Source organism: Lissotriton vulgaris, chromosome 10, assembly GCF_964263255.1.
Source record: "Lissotriton vulgaris chromosome 10, aLisVul1.2, whole genome shotgun sequence".
Classification (NCBI taxonomy): domain Eukaryota; kingdom Metazoa; phylum Chordata; class Amphibia; order Caudata; family Salamandridae; genus Lissotriton; species Lissotriton vulgaris.
The window spans coordinates 162,912,666-162,932,817 of NC_141698.1; the positions used below are offsets into that span (position 1 = coordinate 162,912,666).

The 20,152-nt window shown below is 44.1% G+C and overlaps 1 protein-coding gene across 1 annotated transcript in view; it reads left to right on the forward strand.

Moving 5' to 3' along the window:
* Positions 1-20,152, forward strand: part of IQCK (IQ motif containing K) — a 647,452-nt gene that overhangs the window by 208,102 nt on the left and 419,198 nt on the right. Inside the window, exon 9 of the mRNA XM_086940789.1 lies at positions 6,112-6,209. Within this exon, the coding sequence (XP_086796915.1) occupies positions 6,112-6,209 (98 nt within the window). The remainder of the gene's footprint in view (positions 1-6,111; positions 6,210-20,152) is intronic.

Here is a 20,152-nt window from a genome sequence, read left to right on the forward strand (position 1 = left end):
GCCCCGAGGATTGAGCTTCAGAAATTGATGAAGGGATGGTATGATGGGAGCATTGCGCTACCTGACATACCGCTGTATTACTGGGCCTCGCAACTGGTGACTGTGAATAGGTGGCTATACGCCCACCGGATGATCCGACATGTCCTTTGGATAGATATCAGATGGTTAGGTCTGGATATCTTGGGACACTTTACTCTAGTACTAGGAAGAAGCATTTTGTGGGTCCCACTCAACACACGAAGCAGATATGGAGACTAGCCAATTCTCGTTTGGGTTGGACAGGCAGGCTTACCAAAATGACGCCGCTGTGGTATTCCCAGAAGTTAGGTATGCTTTGCCAGTACCCGAGATTCGATAAATGGGATATGATCGGTATCTCGACGGTTGGTGACTTGATTAAGAAGGGTAAAATCTTTCGGTTTGAGGAGCTACAGAAGACATACCGGTTGGCGCCCAGTGAGGTATTTCGCTATCTACAAATACGGCATGCTTTCATGACGGCGTTCCCTAGTTGTGTAGATATACCGGAGTCGTCCCCTCTGGAGGACCGTCTGTTGGATGGACAGCTGCACACCAAGGCGACCTCCCTCACTTAAAGGAAACTTAGTAATAATGTACCTGATTCCTTCGGAAAGCTTAAAGAGAAGTGGGAGGGGGACATAGGGACAATGGAGGCAGGTATTAATGTCTCCCAGAGAGGCTGCCATCACGCTTAGATTCCGCCTTATCCAACTCCGTGTTTTCCACCGCTCATATATTTGACTGGGGTCACTCTTGCGAGGATTAGGTCTAGGTCGGATGATCTTTGTCTAAGGGGCTGCCGGCAGTCAACCACCTTTTACCATATGATATGGGAATTCCCGATTGTGCAGAGCCGTTGGGAGAGGATCACAACACATATGCATTCCGCGCTGGGAAAGCCGCTTACATTGATGCCACAACTGGGCCTGCTCAATATATGGGAGGCGACTGATCATACGGAGACAGAACAGCAGTTTGTAACATTAGGTTTTACACTATTTAAGAGGGAAATTGCTAGGGAATGGGGTGGAATACGACCGGCTGCAGTGGCGGTTTGGTAGAGGGAGCTAGATAGTTGCATGATAGCTGAGAAAGAAGTGTTTGTTGCGAGGGGGTGCCCGAAGAAGTGGTGCAGGAAATGGTCCAAATGGAACTTGTATAGGGGGAGATTTGTGTATCGCCTGTGGTGGAATTGGAATTGCGAAGGAACAGAGATGGGGAGCAAAATGTGTAATATGTATGTCTAACTGAACTTGATTCCTAATAGGACACTAAATGTAACTTGCATTGTGAATTGTGTGAGTAACAGTGAATTTGTCTGTCATCTTTCAAATAAAAATATTTTTTTAAAAAGAGGGGCTTTTGGTCAGTGGATTTCATCTATTGGTCGGCTGAATTGTCCACCAATATGTTGCTTCTGCCCACCCCAGCAAATCAGATGGGGTTATAGGCCAGCCCACTTTACCTACAGACTCCCTTCAATTTGATTGGCTGCACAAAGCCTGTAGGTGTTGTAAACATCTCCTACAATAGTGTTTTTCTTCAGTGATATAACTGATTCAAATAACTGCTATTTATTTTGCCTGCAGTTGGGTGCCCAGGGATATGTGATTTATTTTCCGTCTCCTTGTAAATGTGGTTTCGGAAGTGCTTAAGTGATATTGTAATATTGTAGTTGCCTGTGATGAGTGCTTGGTCATGTCCTTATTTATTTGTGTCTATTTCTCATAATAAAACACAAGTCTCAACCTAAAGTCTTGTTTTTAAAAACATCACTATTAAAGATGGTACATCAGTGAATGGGTTTTACATATCAATTTGTTATCACCAGCATTTGCCTACAAGTTTAGGTGGCAACATTTTCTATTCATTTTGGATTAGTGCCATTTTCTTGCAATAAAACTTTTTTACAAATGTAATCATTGCTCGAGGTTGCCAAGGTCAGACTTTTTGGCTTTGCCAAAGCTTGTTTTTTTGGATAATCTTTTACTTATTACTCTTTTTAGTCCCACAAAGTCCAATTAAGAATATTTTGTTGCGCACAACTCACTATGCAGAACTTCAAAGGGGCAAATTAAACTGCTGTTAATATAAGGTTACGATTAAAGGTGCGCTACATATATTATGTATCCTCGCATCACAAAAAATGGTGAAATTAGTTTGTAGGTTTATTTTTCGTATTCTATGAATATTTATCATTGTTATTCACCTCATTACTTCAATAAGCTTTACGAAATGCGCTTTGTATGTCCGACAAAATGTCACTCAAAATGAGTTTGTAGGAGCTCCTGTGTGTGTAATCCTGCCAGATTTAATTTGAAATGATCTAAACATGATTAAATTCACATGTTGTGACCTTGTGCCCGCTTAATGCAATGTTGGCATTAAACTGGAGTATATTTGTCCAGTGGCATCGACTCGACCATTTCTGCATAGATGGTGCTCCTTCACTATGTCTCCATAACTCAGAGTTAGACTCCCACAGGATCAAATGGTTTGGCACAGCCTTGGCAGAACCCAAACTCTTCATACTGAGAAAATCTGTGTGAATCTTGAATATTGAAACCAGACTACCAATGGCACCGAATATAGAGGACAAAATATCGAAACTGGTATATCAACAGGCAAGTACGTATAGATTTTCTATACCTAACTCCACATATATGAACCTAGGCGATCTATATGTCTTCAAGGTACGTAAATGTATAATTATGATGGCTAAATCTATAGTCCCTTGTAAGCACTTACCATTCAATATTTTGGACCTCTATATTCTGACCATAAATATACTTGTTGGTCTGGGGGTCAATATTCATTGCAACCGAGAAAATCGAGGACTGATGCTGTGACACCTCTAAATGGCTGAATGAGAGAAATGGTGACAATTGCTTCTTATGAGACTGGTTTTCATTCATCAGCTCCTGATATTTTATGCAGATTGGAGATACTCTTTGCAAGAAGACGAAGCTGGATTAGAGGCTACATTACTAGAATGTGAAGAATCATATGCAACTGTATAATTTTGTGCTGGTTTAGTTTTATGTATAGTCGGTTGCATCATGTTTTTGCACAGGAGACTTGATTTGGACAGAAAATGTCCTGCCAAGGTTGTGAAAATACTTGTGTATTTCAACCACATGTCCTGCACTTAACAAGGTTTCCCACATGACTTATCAAAATGGATGGACATATGTAGGACCTTTCTAACACAAGGACATTAGCCAGCTACGATGTTCATGTTGGCCCACGCGTAGCATGCGTGCATCCTATTAAATGTATATGTGCTACACTTGAGAAACATTACTCAGCTTCAAATGGCTGACACCGGCGTTGCTTCCCTTATTTTTTATGCATTTTAATCAATTTACCTAGTTTAGGAATGTAAAGTCCTAGCATTGTTTATGGAGACACTCCAATATCACTGATGTTGGAAATGTCCCTTTCTGCAGCCCCCATCCCCAAACATTTTGCCTTCCTTCTCCCCTTTTCGCTGGATTTGTTTTTGTTGCCCTTAGGACTCTGTGCACTTTACCACTCTTAAACTGTGATTCAGTGCTTGTGCTCTTTCCTTAAAACATGGTAGAATTGGCTTATACTCAATTGGCATATTTAATTTACTTATACGTCCTTAGTAAAGTGGTACGATAAGTGCCCCGGGCCTGTAAATTATATGTTACTAATCGTCCATCGGCACTGATTGTGCCATGCACTTAAGTATGTTATGTTATGTTATGTTATTATGAGCTTGTAAAGCGCTATATCACCCAGGGGTATCTAAGCGCTGAAGTAGCCCTTCAAACATGTCAAAGGCCTGCAATTGCAAAGCCTTCGTGTGCAGTTTAAACTGCCATTTCGACCTGACAAAATAAATATTTTCCCGGGCCCAAACCTTTCTTTTTAATACCTATAGGTCACACCTAGGGTAGTCCCTAGACAGCCCGAGGGCAGGGTGCAATGTATTTAAAAAGCAGGACATGTACTTTTAAGTTTTGGATGTCCTGGTAGTGAAAAACTCTCAAATGTGTTTCTCACTACTGCAGGTACTATATCTCCTATTGGATAACAATGGGATTACCCTTTTTCCATTTTATAATTGTAATTTCCAAATGAGAAGATATAACTGATTCAAGTTTGGTGTCTGCATTATTAATGTAAAATCCTAATTTTGGTGAAGTTGGATTTTAACTTACAATTCTGAAGTGCACTTTTAGAAAGTTGGCATTTTCTTGTCTCTGGTCACATGACTGTGTCCTCCTAGACAGCGGCAGACAATGGACCCTATATCACTTACACCTGAATAGTCTGTGTTTTGTCCCCACACAAAGGGCTGTATAACCCCTGTAATTAGTCTTGAGGCAGAGCTGGGGAGACAGGGCATCTGTGCACTTCACAGGCATGCCTCTGGAAGCTTCTCCCCACTTCCAAGGCACAACTATGTATAAAAAAGGACCTCTGCCACCACCAATTCACTACACTTCAGGACCTGCGGATACTCTGCCAGGAAGTACTGTTGGGCTGCTGAAGGACTGTTACTCTGCTAGACTCCTGCTTTGCTGTGCTGGTCTGTGCATGCAGCCTTCTTGCCTGGGTGAGGGACTAGTCCTGCTTCTCTTGAACCCAGAACTCAGAGGGGCTAGTTGGTTGGCCTCCTCATCTGAAGCCTCAGGGACATAATATGCTTCCAAACATCTTACATTTGTACTTGGACTCTGCCTTTCGTGTGTCTGCCATGCCAAGTGGTGCCACCCCACTCGGGTTCCCTTTGAAGTGAGCCTAAAGTGCTTGCCAGCAGAACCAACACATCTTCTCTGCTGAGTGGGGCATCCCCCAGCAGAACTGACACATCTCCTCAGCTGAACAGCTCATCCCGAGCACAACCGACGCATCGCCAATGATGTGTGGATTAGGCCCGTCGCAAAGACCCGCATCTCCCGCCACAGCTTCTCAGAACTGACAAATCGCCATGGTGGTGCATTGCATCCACAGCCCAGTTTCTCGCATCTCTCGTCAAAGGCAGCCTCGACGACGGTGACGGACTCCGCATCTCAGCCTCACAGCTCCTCGGAAAGGATGCATCACCAGATGCCTGCCCCATCCCCTAAACTGAACTACGCATTGCAAGCCCCATCAACAGGACCCTCCATGACTAAGCAACAGGACCTCACACAAGAGCCTTGCTTGTTTTATTTATTACATATTGCTTTATTTTTCTAACTTTGTTGTGGGTTCCTTTTGTGGTGTGTTTTCACTATTTTACTGTTTGAAGTGTTGCACAGATACTTTAAACAATGTCTCTAAGTTAAGCCTCAACTGCTCTGTGCAAAGCTACCAAGGGTGTGAGCAGGTTCATTTGGAGTTTGCTTATGCTTTACCCTAACAAGGATTTTGGTTATTGCTTGACCAGGGCTTACACCCCAGTCAACCAACAACCCAATTTCTTACAGCTGACTTCCCATCATACCTGGTTCTGCTTTAGGACTGATGGTTCTGCTATGAAAAAGATGAACTTTGTTGCTTTCATAATTCAGAAATGATGTAAGGCAAGCATGGGTGATATCATTCTGGCTCAGAGTGCCGGGTCTTTCAGCACCTTGTGACCGAACTGTGCATGCTGGAACCCTTTTCATCATACGAGCATAGTTTCCAAGTTTCTCATCCTTACACCGCAATTCAAGGATACACAACAGTTGAACATTATTAAAAGTCCTATTAACTAGGAGAACTTGGGCTCTAAGCCAAAAAGTACGAGATTTGTTTTCTGCTTGCTCTCTTAATGTTGAGTTCTTGGAAGTTTGTTTGTACACTGGGTTTAATACCAAGTTCAGATGTTCTATTTTTTTGGCAGGGTCTTTAATTTGGTTCACATGTATCGGTCTTATATGTATTCAACGTGGACTCAGCAGTTACAATTTCTTCTGTTGCATATTTAGACTTTTACAGAAAGTATTCTGACAATGTCTTTATAAGTGAATGTTTAAGTTGGCAGTGTATTCTTTCCTGACAAATTTGATTATTGTTAAATGTTTCTTTTTCTTTCAGTACAAAAAGTTGAGCTATAAGTATGTTTAACCTAAAACATTCATTTTCCAGGTCCCACTCGAGAATATCTGGAAACCTTTATATTTCCAATTCTCCTTCCAGGAATGGATGAAATGCTAAGGGAGGCTTACAGGCAAAAATGTTTTGAGGTAATTACATGTTACGTTGTACGATGTTAAGCAATGTTTTTTTGGCTCATAATAGTCCCTTTCTGTACAATCTGACTGCTGCCTTTGTTCATTTTTGCAGGGTTTTCCCTTTAGTTTCCTGTTAAGTACCATTTCCTTTAGAAATATGAGCCTTATCAGACCTATGTTCTACATCCACAGGTTGAGGTTTGCCACCTTTTCTTTGACAGTGTAAATCAGGGGTCTCCAAACCGGTCCTGGAGGGCCGGATCCATGCCAGATTTTTAAAATTACTACATGTATCTCAATGGGGATATCCAAAAAATCAGGCATGGATCCGGCCCTCCAGGACCGGTTTGGAGACCCCTGGTGTAAATGACCTCAGTGACAAGCAGACTTAAGACTAGACAGACTTATATCAGGGAAACTATTCAGTATACTTTTAGTAAATGCAAGGGAGCACGCCTTCAAAGAAGAAGGGGACAACTAAAATGGCCAATCAATATTTCAAACGAAATTAAAAGATACGTACTGAACTGGATTATATTTTGAGTATGTATGTTTAGACTACGATTGAGAATCCAGGCCATTTCAAGATATTTATCAAGGTAAAGCTTATGAGACATTTGTAATTTGCTTTTCTTTGGAGGTGGCTGTATTTTACACCTCCAATTGCTAAATACAACCAAACACAGAGATGCACAAAGTTGAGGGGTATTGGAATTTTTCAGTGGTATTTCTGTTATTTTGTCATATTTGTGTTGTCTCCAGGCTGTGATAAACAGTTGATAACATGCTGCTAGCCTAATTGATCTTCATTGCGTGTTAACTGGGGCTTGTGTGGTATTTTCCATCCAGTTCTTATTCATTCGTTTATTTTATGGCTGTTATGTGGCTACCATCCTAAGTCCTTTTTCTAAAACTGGAGACTTCAGGGGATTTACAATTAAGGTTCTACTATTTCTATTATTTTGTACAGTCACAAATAGTAATTTTATTATCTCATTTATACCTGTCAAGCTACAATTATGGCTGTCATTCTATCCCTTGTTTTTATTATATTTATTACTGTTGGAAAATGTTCCTCCTAAACATTTTGCCTTCCTCCTCTTTTTCTGACCTTGTTTTGTTGGCCTTGGGATTCTGGGCATTTTCTCACTGCTAACCTGTGCCAAATTGCATGTGCTCTCTCCCTAAAATGTCATAATATTGGCTTGTCCACAATTAGCATATTCAACTTACATATAAGTCCCTAGTAAAGTGCACTACATGTGCCCAGGGCCAACACATTGAATGCTACTAGTGGGCCTGCAGCACTGATTGTGCCACCCACACAAGTAGCCCTTTAAGCATGTCTCAGGTCTGCCACTGCAAAGCCTATATGTGCAGTTGTATTGACATGTCGACTTGGCATTTAAAACCCCTTGCCAAGCCTTAAACTGCTGTTTTATTACACATGAATCACCCCTAAGGTAGGCCCTAGGTAGCCCATAGGGCAGGGTGCGGTGTAAGTAAAAGGTAGAGCTTGTACTTTTTAGTTTTACATGTCCTGGTAGTGAAAAATACCTACATTTGTTGTTCACTACTGTGAGGCCTACTCCTCTCATAGGTTAACGTTCGTAATTCATTTTTAGACTTTTAAGCTGTAATTCTTGATTGTGAAAGAAGTAGTTGCTCTTTTTTTATTTTTTTATTTAAAACATTTTTATTGAAGTACTTTGGAATCAAAATAAACATAACGTATATAAGACCAATAAGCAGATAAAAAGAATGGAATATCAAAGATTCCGGATAACAGATACAAGGAAAAATCATAATATACTTTTTAGACACCAAACATATATACAATTAATCAAAGAATGATTTCCAAATTTTGTCAAACTTTCTAATCCCTCCAATTCGTTGGGCATATAGAAACTCAGTCTTTCTGACTCTTTTCATTTTATGCAACCATTCCTGGAACAAGGGAACCTGTGTTGACTGCCAGTTCTGTAGTATCAAAGATCTTGCTACAGCTGAAACTATGTACAGCAGTTTAACCAAATGATCTGCTAAGCCAAGATCGGGGTCGTAGCCATAAAGCATTAATTGAAGGCTGTGAGCAATCCTAATATTGTAGTCGGTACAGAGGGTATCAAAAATGTCATTCCAGAATGTCAGGATTTTCGGACACAATGCCATTATATGGGACCAATTGGCTGGAGCAAAATGCTGACATCTAAAGCAGTTAGCAGAAGTGTTGTCGTACATTTTAGCGATAAGAGCAGGAGTGCGATATAATAACCATCTATTAAAAAAGAGCATTCTGCGCCACTTGGACCCTCTCAATACACAGAAGTTTAATTTATTTAAGGTCTTCCAAGTATTAAGAGATATGTTATGATTCTCATGTTCCTGTCATTTTTTGATTGCTTTTAAACTAAGGTCTTTCTCAATGCTCTGAGCGAGACAACGTTTCCATTTCCCTGGCTTTCTAACCAGTGAGGCTACAAAGAGATCATTCCATAACTGATTAGGGGTGCTAATATGTGTAAGATCAAGTAGTTCCAGCATTTTGTAAATCCTAATATAAAAGCCACTTAAGAGAAAGTTTCCTTGAATAAGTCGTGACATCTGTACTGGAGTTATCCATCTGCCATCTTTGCAAAAGTCTGCTAATATATGAAACCCTGCGCGATGCCAGTTACCTACGATTTCCGAGCTGATTTTTAACTCAGTATGTGCAAAAACATATCTTAAAGGAGTCATAAGGTTAAACTGCGAAAGAGAGCATCTTTTAAGCATGGCATCTCTTCTTTTAAGAAACCAGTTCATAATCTTATATCTGACGAGTTTCGGAGATGTAGGCACATATAGCGGGAGGGAATTTGAGCTTCAAGATCAAGACACATTAAATCCACAAAAAAGTTAATAAATAAATCTGGGCCTTGTATTTCAGGTTTAAATCTGTTTAGGTATTGTGCTAAATAGGCATTATAGTAATCTTTAATGTTTGGTAGCGCAAGACCTCCTTGCTCTGTATCCGCATATAGTGTCCCTATTGCTATACGAGGAGTCTTCTTACCCCATATAAAACCAGAAAACAAAGACTCTACTTTTGAGAAAAAAGAGCCTGGAAGAAAACAAGGAATTGTTGAAAATAAAAAATTAAAAAGTGGGAGAATAGACATTTTAATCAGAGCGACTCGGCACAAAATGGATAATGGGAGCGAGTTCCATCTAATAAACATGGAGCGAACCTTCTGAAGAAGCGGGTCAAAATTGAGCACATATAGATCCGAAACAAGCACGGAAAACAGAACTCCTAAATACCTTTTAGGCCTAGGATTAATACAACTAACTAGATCTGGGTGTAACTCTGGATCTGTGCCCCCGCAGACCAAAATTTCATTTTTTTCTTTTTATTGATCCGATAGCCTCCTAGAGCTTCAAATTCTTCAAAAATCTGTAAGACCTGAGTCTGGGATTGCAGGTCAGGTTGGATTAATAACATAATGTCATCCGCATACAATTTAATTTTTGACATAGAGGTAATCGGAGGAGTAATGTTCTCGGAATTCCGAATTGCAGTGGCGAATGGTTCACTATAAAAAGCAAAAAGAATAGGTGACAGAGGACATCCTTGTCTGGTTCCACGTTGCACTACCACTGAGCCCACCATGACGGAATTAATAATGATATTAGCTTTGGCACCAGTGTATACATTTTTAATTAAAGTAATAATCTGTAAAGGAATTCTAAAGTGCGTTAAAATAGAAAAAAGAGTTTCCCACACCACCAAATCAAAAGCTTTTTCTGCATCTAAAAACAGAATTAATGCAGGAATACTCCTTATCTGCAAAAAATCTAATGCCTCAATTTAAAAGTGTGTGCTAGTGATTAATTGACGACCTGCTATGAAACCGTTTTGATCAGAGTGTATTAAATCAGCAGCAATGGTGTTAAAACGAATAGATAGTAGTTTAGTAGTAATTTTATAGTCGGAGTTTAACAAAGTAATCAGTCTGTATGAACTAGGATCGTTAGAGTCTTTCCCCTTCTTCAGAAAGCTTACTACCATGTCTTCATGAAAATAATCTGGAACTCGACCACCATTTAGCATAGAATTTAATAATTTTAATAACAAGTCGGAAAAAGAATTTTAAAAAACTTTTAAAAATTCAGAGGTCAGCCCATCCGGGCCGCAAGCCTTACAGAGCGGTAAATTCTCAATCACCAATTCTAGTTCAGTTTTAGTGAATTGACTCGACATTTTCTCCTGCTCAATCTTTGAAAGGAAGAGAATTGGATATCTACCAAGAAAATTAGAGAGCTTTTGATGGTCTATAACTTGATGTTTACTTTAAATCTGTTGTTAGTGTGAGAGCATTATGGAGCAGATTGCCGCCGGTTGTGATATCTCACTATTTTGAACGGGACATTTTAAACAGCGAATCTGGTTTGCAGCAGCTTGTTCTTTAGCCTGCCAAGCTAGAAATTTTCCTGTGAAATTGCTTTCCTCGTAAATTTTTTGGGTTTGTCTGCGAAAAAATTGCTTCACTTTGCGAGAATAAATTAGAGCAAAGTTCACATTTGGCTTCATTCAATTGGTTCTGAACCTGACTAGAAAAATCAACTTGTCGTTTCAAAATTAAAATCTGAATTTTTTCTTGTAGGTAAGTTCTATCTTTCTTTTTTTTTTTTATTCTTTTTATTGTAAAACATAAAAAACCAACAGCAGGTGCCTTACATCAGGAAGTCAACCACAATATTCAGTCAACATGGCTGGACAGACGGGTAACCCCTCAGGGAACAGAAGTCATATTGCATGCCGGTGGGCAGCCCAAGAACATACAGTAGATTACGGGCAGTGCTAATAGCGACTTTGTGAGTCCCACCACCCGAAACAACAGGATATTGGGAGACAGGATAATAATGAGTGGCAAGAGAGTAAAACATGTTTGAGAAGCAAGCAATCGATTAGCACAACCGATACCAATAAAACGCCGGCACGTAAGTAAAAACAAAGGAAATAACGCCACCCGAGGCCTGTCCACCCGATGGCTAGGATCATCCGTCTAATGGCACCCAATAACAAAAGCGATACAGGAGATTGAACATACAGAACAAAAAGGGAGACAATACAACAAACCCCAACCCCCCACCCTGCACCCCTGCACCCCTGCATAAGGCTTCCGTCCCACCCCAACTAGCAGTGTGCCTGTCGCCCCGACGAACTGGGTACTAAAAGTAGAAAAAAGAGTGAGGGAGGAAATCGACATATAGGCTCCCGGACTCCCCTCCCCCCCCCGCCAGAGACAAACAACCCCCAACTATAACCAACAGCTTCAGGATATTTAGTCAAAACAATCAGGGGAAGTTATAAGCATCACCCAACCCTCCGCAAAATAAGGTAGCAAATCCCGTATCCATCGTTGCCATAGTACCAGCCCCGTTTAGACAATCTCATCCTTGGCCCTTCCGATCTGCAATGCGGGCTCTCACAGGCGGAACCACTCCCTCAACAGGAGAAGCGAAATGAAAAAGGAGTTTAACAAAGTTCAGTCCAACAAAAGTCAAGAGTGGTAGGCCATCCGGAACTTCAGGCGCGCTCAAACACCCCCTCTCCGACACTGAATCCCGACGCTGTTTCCTCTGAAAGTATGATGAAACTGCCAGGGAGGAAAAACAGTCCAAAAGTCAGAAAAGAGAGACACCGGAAACAGAGAGCCGAGTGGTTCCACCTCCATTGAACAAGATATCAATTGCAGCATTGCGCACACGAGTACAAGGGTATCCGCGGGTACTTTCTCACTGGCCAAGGGCTCCGATACTGCATCCAACTCGGGCCATCATCTACCGACCAGGCGAGCACCGCGGGAGACCCCGCTCGCGAAAAATCATACAGCAAATCAGTGTCCATTCTCAGGCCCACAGACCATGTCTTCCACATGCCAATGTAGAGCCCCGATGGCCGCCAAGACGGTCCTCAGCGACAGTTCGCAGTCCGTCCGACCGATCTCTGCTCGCTCACTGGCAGGCAAGTTCTACGTCCCCAGAGTGACCAACTCTCTGAGGGAACAGGCGAGAACGGAGCGGACGGCCACGCAGGGTGGCCAATCAAGTACCGCCACAGCAAGCGATCCTCCGTTGCCGCGAGCGAGGACCCCAACCCTTCGAACCTGGGGAGGGACCGCACCCGGTCTCCGGGACAGGAGACTCCCGCCCATGGCCACAACAGCCTTGCGGCACCACTTCTTCGATGTTAACCAGGCCGATTGACCGCCATCAGAATCGGGCAAAATGACCTCCGCAGCGAGAGACCGGACCCCGTCCAGGTCCCACAGCCGATGTTGTTCAACTGCAACCCGGCCGGGCCAGTACTCGAGGTCCCGGCTCACCAGCTGGGCTAGGCCGAGAATTACAACAGGTTGTAACTCCGTCGATCGAGTCGGTAGAACACTCGGGATTGTACCATCAGACTTAGCAACTGTTCCTACAGATGGAGGTCGGGCTTAAAATCAGGATATCTAGCAGGATAGTCCGGCGGGAGACGGAGGCCGGCGGAGCCGGGAGCCTAAGCGGCCATCTTGTTTGCGAGCGTAGCTCCTCCCCCAGTTTCTATCTTTCTTAATATTTGACCACTCAGTTGCGTCCTTACCTATAACAATACCACGGATAAACGCTTTCAGGGAGTCCCAAATGATATGTAAAGGGGCGGTATCAAAATTACGAGCTATGAAGTCTGAAATTTCTAATTTAAGGAAAGTGACCCAATCATCATCTGGTAGTTATAGTTTGTTAAATATCCATCGCTTCGGAGTTCTGGAATCTTCTCCCAGAACAAACTCGGCTACCAGCATTGCGTGGTCTGAGAAACCATTATAAAGAATTCTTTGATGGGAAAATTTTAATTGCCTGGAAGCCAGAAAAAAATCAATGCGTGAGGAAGATTTGAACCTGCCTGACCAGCAAGTAAACTCTTTTTTTTGTGGGTTCTGTACTCGCCATGGATCACAAAGATCAAAAGTAAACATATTATTATTAATTGATCGATGTGACTTAGGTTTAAGCTGTTTTTTAGAAAGTGTGGTGGAATCCAGCTTTGTGTCCATCAGAATATTAAAATCTCCCCCAATGACAATATCCCCCCCCTACCATAAGCAGTGATTGAAACAAATCCTCATAGTCTTTTGGGTTATCGTCCACCGGAGCATAAAAAGAAACAAAAGTAATCGGTCTACGTCTATTCATAACTGAACATGTAGCCCACCACCACCTGCCTCCGCTACCCTCCTCTGACTGCATAATTTCTGCATTCAGATTCCGATTTAAGAAAAGGGCGACACCTCGTTGGGATACTGTAGTGGACGAAAATCCACGGAATGTGGCCCATGTCTTAAACATAGAAAAAGCATAATTTTTTGCGGCGGGATATGAGTCTCTTGTAGCATGATAACTGCAGGATTTTCTGTTTTAATCCATATTTCGATGGCTCTCATTTTTCTCTTATTATTTAGGCCATTGACGTTAAAAGAAATTATTTTAAGCCCCCTATTGATAGATATTCTGATTCTGATTTATACAAACTTCCAGTACGCATTCCAACAAGATATACGTTTTTTCTGTCCAAATAGTTCTTTCCCTATTAATAATATATGGTGAAAAAAATCTTCAGCCAAAAGTACAAAAAAAATCCAAAATACGTCAATATTTTTTCTTTTTTCACCCCCAGCACCAGTGGTCCCCCCCATACTACACCCACCCCTATGGCCCTGTCTCCACGCTGGCCATACAGGAAAGCCCCTAATCATTGAGGCGCCTTGTTATTGCGCCCCTTAACCCCTCTAAGAGTCCTATCCTGGTCCCCCAACCCCTCCCCCGAGAAAATAAAAGAAAATAAAAGTACTCTACAGCACTACCTTGAAAATCATTGAGTCCGAGTAGAAATCCCCCAGCAAAACACAAGACTGAATCAGAGAAATTATTCAAAACACGTCAATTCTCACTAATCTTGTGAGATCTTATGAAGCAATGCTTGTGCTTCGTCTATATCAGTCAACATATGAAATTTGCCTTTAACAAGAACTTTTAAGTATGATTGCTGGGCAATCATGGCTTGAGCGCCCTTATCTTTAAAAAGTTGAAGGATCTTTACAAATTCCTTCCTCCTCCTGGCTGCGGCAGCGGACATATCTGAAAAAATCCTACATTTAGTGGTAGCATTAGCTGCAAATTGCCTTTGTTTAAAGGCTTTAGAAATAATTATCTCTTTGACATGAACATCCGCAAAATTCACCAGAATAGTTCGAGGAAGTGTAGAGTTTGAGAGGGGCTGCGCTGGAACTCGGTGAGCACGAGTAATCGTCAGATCTCCTTTGTATTCCGATATAACCACGTGAAGGAAGAAGGAAGTGATCCATTGTTTCATATCTCATCCCTCAATTTTCTCAGGAACTCCAACAATTCTGAGATTCGACCTCCTATTATAGTTTTCCAAGTCGTCAAGCTTGCATTCAAGTGATTTTGAGTTTGTAGAAAGGCTTTTAACCTCCTTTTTCACTTCAGTCATGTGATCTTCAAAGCCCGATATCCTGGTTGCGGCTTCTTGCAAACGGGCGGGGAGGGAAGACATAGATTCTTCAATTTTGTCTAAGCGTTGATTAATAACAGCAAGTTCCGTCCTTTGAAATTGCTTCATTTCCCTCACCTCACCTAGTATCATATTTAGCATGTCTTTGACCGAGATCTGAAACTCTCCTGTGGTCTCGGTTTCCATCCCAAAGATTGGACTATGAGAGTCAGTGAAAGGAGAGGATGCAAGATCAATATGGGATATTGCAGTGACTTGAATTCCTGTGCTCTTTTCCATTTCCTTTAAATCGGCAGGACTGGGTAACAAACCCAAAGTCTTGGAGACAGGTGTGGGAGCTCCAGTGGCTCCCACAGCAGGAATCTCCGGAAAGGAACTGGAAGTCATGCCAGAAACTGACGGTACAGGAGTAAAAGACGTCGGAATGATGGATTTTCTCTCAAATAAGGGAAATTGTTTAGGAGTTTTAGGGGCTACCGGAATCGTCCCCTCTTTAGATACCTGTGCACCAATTTGAGGAGGAGGTTCAGTCAACTCTGTCAACGTAGTTCCATGATTGTTGTTAGCCACCGCAGATAGCTCTGGCGCCGAATTGTTCCCTGGATTAGGTTGAGTCAAGAGGGTGGAGACAGTATCCGGAGACTCCTCCTCCTCTTCCCCAGAGTTTTCAGAGATATCAGCTCCTCTGTCTGCATTTTTTGCGACATCAGCTTCATCTTTCATTTGCTGGCGGCGGATTCGCGCCTTTGCGCGTGCAGTTAATTGTTTCTCCATCACCGAACTGCTTGTGCGCTAGATAAATGATCAAGAAAGAATCGAAATATATTTTAATTTTAATTTTTAAGAGTATACCCGTTGAATGGTGATAGTGGAAAGTCCAGATTTATAACCCCCCAACTGCTGCTCTCTCAGCGCCTGTCCGCTGCTAATGCCACAAGGAATGCTGGAACTTGTAGTTAACCCAAACTGCGGCCGCTGCTTGGTTGTATGCAGCTTCAGCGGCAGGGGAGACTCTCAGCACGGCAATAGAGCAGGTTCCAGGGACAGTATGCAGACAGTACAAAAAGTAGAAGAAGAAGCAGGCAAGAGACACACTGCGAGCGTTATCAGCAATAGCAGTTCCTTCAGTCCCACACTAATACAGTGTGTCCCAAGTCTGTTTAGAATGCAGAGCCGCCCACCTCACATCTCCACGTGAAACAAGCTCAGTCTCAGGCTCAGGCTCAGTCTCTCTCAGGGCTTGTCTGCTGTGAAGACCGCAAGGAGTGCAGGAACTTATAGTTAGCCCCAACTACAGCCGCTGCCTGATTGTATGCAGTGTATCACAAGTCCGTTGAAATGCAGGGCCGCGCACTAGATTTTCTAAACTCCAGCTGCTGCTCTCTCAGGGGTTCTCTAAAGGTGCATTATTGGATTAGTGGTATTTATCTGCTGCGAATCTGCTACGAAGATCACAAGGAAAGCCACAAGGAATGCTGGAACTTAGAGTTCACCCAGACTACTGCCTGATTGTATGCAGCTTCAGAGGCAGGGGAGACTCTCAACACGACAATAGAGAAGCGCCTGTATGAAGACAGTATGCAGAGAGTAAGAAAAGCCAAAGAAGAAGCAGGAGATACACTCGTTCTCAGCGTTGTCAGCAATGAGAGTTTCTTCGATCCTGCCCTGATACAATGTATTTAAGTCCGTTTTGAAATGCAGAGCCGCTCACCTCACATCTCCATGTGAAACAGGCTCAGTATCAGTCGGTCTCCCTGTCGGCGCTGTAAGGGCGGCTACCGGCTACCGGTGGCGGGATCAACAGGAATTCAAAGCCGATTCAGCAAGCGCACAACAAGCAGCGGGCGACCCGCCAAATCGCAGCAGTCGCCATCAGTCTCGAGGTGAGGGGGAGGAGCCAGGAACAGGAAACCCCGGGCTACGTGGAGGCGTGGAACTCCACCGTAGCGGCCAAAGAAGTAGTTGCTCTGTCAAGTTTCATGTCATTGGAATGGTAATGATAAATCCTCTTTGCAGGCAAAGTTGGATTTAACATTACTATTTTAGAAATGGCACTTTTAGAAAGTTGCAAAAAGTTTTGTTTGAAGCAGAATGCTCTCCTTTCCTTGAACTGATTCATTATCTCACTCAATAATTGCGTGCAAACAGATTCCATGAACTATCTCGAATTTCACGGGTTACGATAAGTAATCAAAAAAGGCACGTGTCTGGCGCGCCGATCAGTTGCACTGCGAAATGTAGGACCTGATCCTCAAGATAAACAAGTTTAGTAGTCGTACTCCACATTAAACCAGTAGTTTCACAAAATTCTTCTTTCAAAAATGAATCCAAAAATTAATCCAATATATCATAATCACAACGAGGACAGCGTGATGCCACTGTAGTTCTTTATTTCATGTAATTTTCAACTGCCTTCTGCGTGCCCAAGTAGGCTTCAACATCGACATGAAAACATGGACAATTCATGCTGAAAGCCCTCCTGCTGTTTTACCTAATGGAAGAGATAGACCTTCCTTAAACCCAGAGTGAGCACCAAGGCCTTGTTGGCTTGTCTCCTGCTTCCTGAGGCTCAGCAATATCAAAGTCTCATCATCTGATCCTGTGCCTGGTCCATTAGAAGTGGACCCAGGTGCTTGCTACAGTAAAATCGATGCATCTCTAGTCTGCGTGTAGTAGAACCGGTGCATCGACCCTGTTGCAGAAGCAGAATCGGCCATCGCACTCAGAACCAGCACTTTACCTAATGAACCGATGCATTGGAACTGCTGCATCTCCACCACTGCAGTGTAGGAAGTTTGACGTATCCCCTCGAGTGCGTGGAGAAACCTGCCACATATTCTACGGAACCAACGCCTCTCGGCTCAGTACATTGTCATCGGAACGGGTGCATCGCCACCACAACGTTAAGAAAATCAACACATCCCCTCGACTGCGGAATAGACACCACCACATAACTCAGCTGCATGCCAAATCTCGCAGTTGCGACCAGGATCAAAGTACTTTGTTCAGCGGGCCTTGCGTGGCTCCTGCCTCTGGCCAGCACTCGATTGCGGTCGGCCTGAACTCTTGACTTTGCCCTGGTCCAGAGCATCCTGTTAACCCCCTCAGGTGCGTATTGCTTTAATCGCTATTTTTCCTTTTAATCTTCAGAAATTCATGTTTCGACTTTTACTAATTGGATTTTTGTCGTTCTGGTCTTGTTTTACTTATAAACATCAGATCTTTTTTTTAAACTGATGTGGAGTCTTTTTGTGGTGTTTTCATTGTGTTACTGTCTGTTGAGTTGTACAAACACTTTACACGTTGTTTCGTAAGATAGGCCTGCCTGCTCTGTGCCAATCTAGCAGACGGTGAGCACAGGTTATTTTCAAGTTTGTATCTGACTTACCCTGACTAGGATTGTGTTTCCTGCCTGGATAGATTTCTAGAAATTACTATGAGCTACTAGAATGATAATATTTTATGTGAAGAAAGAAGGCTCCTATTTAAGGGCCTAGACTTTTATTACCCCCAGGTCCTTCCTGCCCTCGTCTCATTCTGTAACTAAGTGGAGATTACCATCTCCGCGACAGAATAAAATAATAGGAGCATGCTGGGATACCCAACCCACTCCCTCTCACTGGGGGTACATAAGCGGTACCAGCCCAGCATGCAGCCTGTTCTTTTTTTCTGTCTTCCGACAGTATGAGACGTGTTTGGATTCACCTGCTGGGATTCTTTGCTGGACTTCTTGTCGGGCTGCTGGGCTGTCCTCCCCGTCCTCTTACTGCATTCTTCTGGCCTGCCATGCTTGCCAGGAGCCGCATTGATTGCCAACCGGCCCTTTACAGCTGGGTGACTGTTCCTCTCGGTCTCTTCCGGGTTGCAGTGCGCATCTCTCTGTGGCTTGGCTGGTCTGGGGGACTCGCTACTGTGCCTGTTTGGCGGGTCCTGGGGCTCTTTTGGGCGATACTCCTGGACTCCCTGCCTGGCATTTTGTATCCCGCCGGCCTCCTCTTCTTCCTGGCGCCCCTGCTGTTGTTCAGATGGTGCAGGGCTGGCCTTACTGTGGCATCGGAGGCCGTTTTCGGCTGGCTTCTCTGCCCGGCGCTGGTTTCCTGGATGGCGCCTGGGCTGGCAATTGGAGAGGCAATGAGCTTGTGGTGCGCTCTTTCTGCCCCCTTGGTGAGTACTGCGTAGCGGTTCCATTTTTTTCCTGGTATGGCACATTAAGTCCATGGTGTGGTGTTTTCCACATGCCCTCTTCTATTGTTTGGGATGTTGGCAGGATGGCCTTCTGGGGGATACATAGTTGGGCGGCTGAGCTTCCAGGAGTTGTTGGGGTTGCACCCGGGGCCTCTTACATGCACTCTTCCACATTGCGCTGGCCACGGCTGGTCTCCCTGCGGCCTTGCCATGTGGGTTCCTTGCTTTCTTTCAGGTGCCGGTGTATCCCGTCATCCTCAGGTCCCTCCCGGTGCTGGTGGATTCCTGTTTGGGTTTTCTTTGCAGGCTCCTGTTCCTGCGTACTGGCCCTCTGTGCTTTGCTGGTTGTGTGAGGCGTAGGTCCGAGTGCTGTCTATGACCGGGGCCCTGGTTGTCTCCGGCCAGGTTCTCTGCCCCCTGCTCCCGGGGTCCTCGCAGACATTCGGCGTCTTCGGCGGCCTGGGGCTTTGACTCCCCTGCCTTCTCTGTGGGTCCTCTGTTCTGTCTTGGGCCGTGGTTTCCCCTGTGTCGCTACCTTTTGTTTTGGGTTCTACCTGGGGCTGGTCCTTCAGTGGGCTTCCTCCATGTGTGTTCCCAAGCCTTCTGGCTTTTCGCTTGCTCAGCGCTTTTTGCTGATTGGCGTCTGGGCTGGGGGTCGGTCTCTGTGGGACTGCTGTTGGCCTGTCCCCCTGGTGCATGCCGCCTGGTAGGTTCTTGCTTGCTGTGCTGGCCTGCGGCCTTGGCTTCTGTTCCTCCTGCTGCCCGCTCTGTGGTTCGACCACGTCGGCCCTGGTTCGTCCCTGGTGTGGTGTCAGCTGCTGGGCTGTGGCTCGGTTTGATGCGATCTCTCCCGGGGATTGTTGGCTTCTTTTTGTGGCTTCTTTGCTCTGTCCTCTGGACCTCCGGCCGTCCTGCCCCGCAGGTTCTGTTCTCCCTGTTCGGCCCTAGTTGCTGCCTGGTTCTGGGTCCACCGGGGTTTGCCTGTTGCTGTGGCCTGCTCTGGTCGTCACTGGCAGCTTGTCGGGCGTTTTTGGCTTATTTTCGGGTCCTGGTGCCTTGCTATTCTTGGGCTTCCTTCAGCTGCCTGCTGCCCTTCTGCCCATTGGTTCCTGCCCTTCTGTGGGTTCGGGCCTGGTGCATGCCTGTCTGGGTGCCTACCTGCATCTCGCCTGCCGCTCCCTTTGTCTCCTGTGGTGGCTGGGTGTTA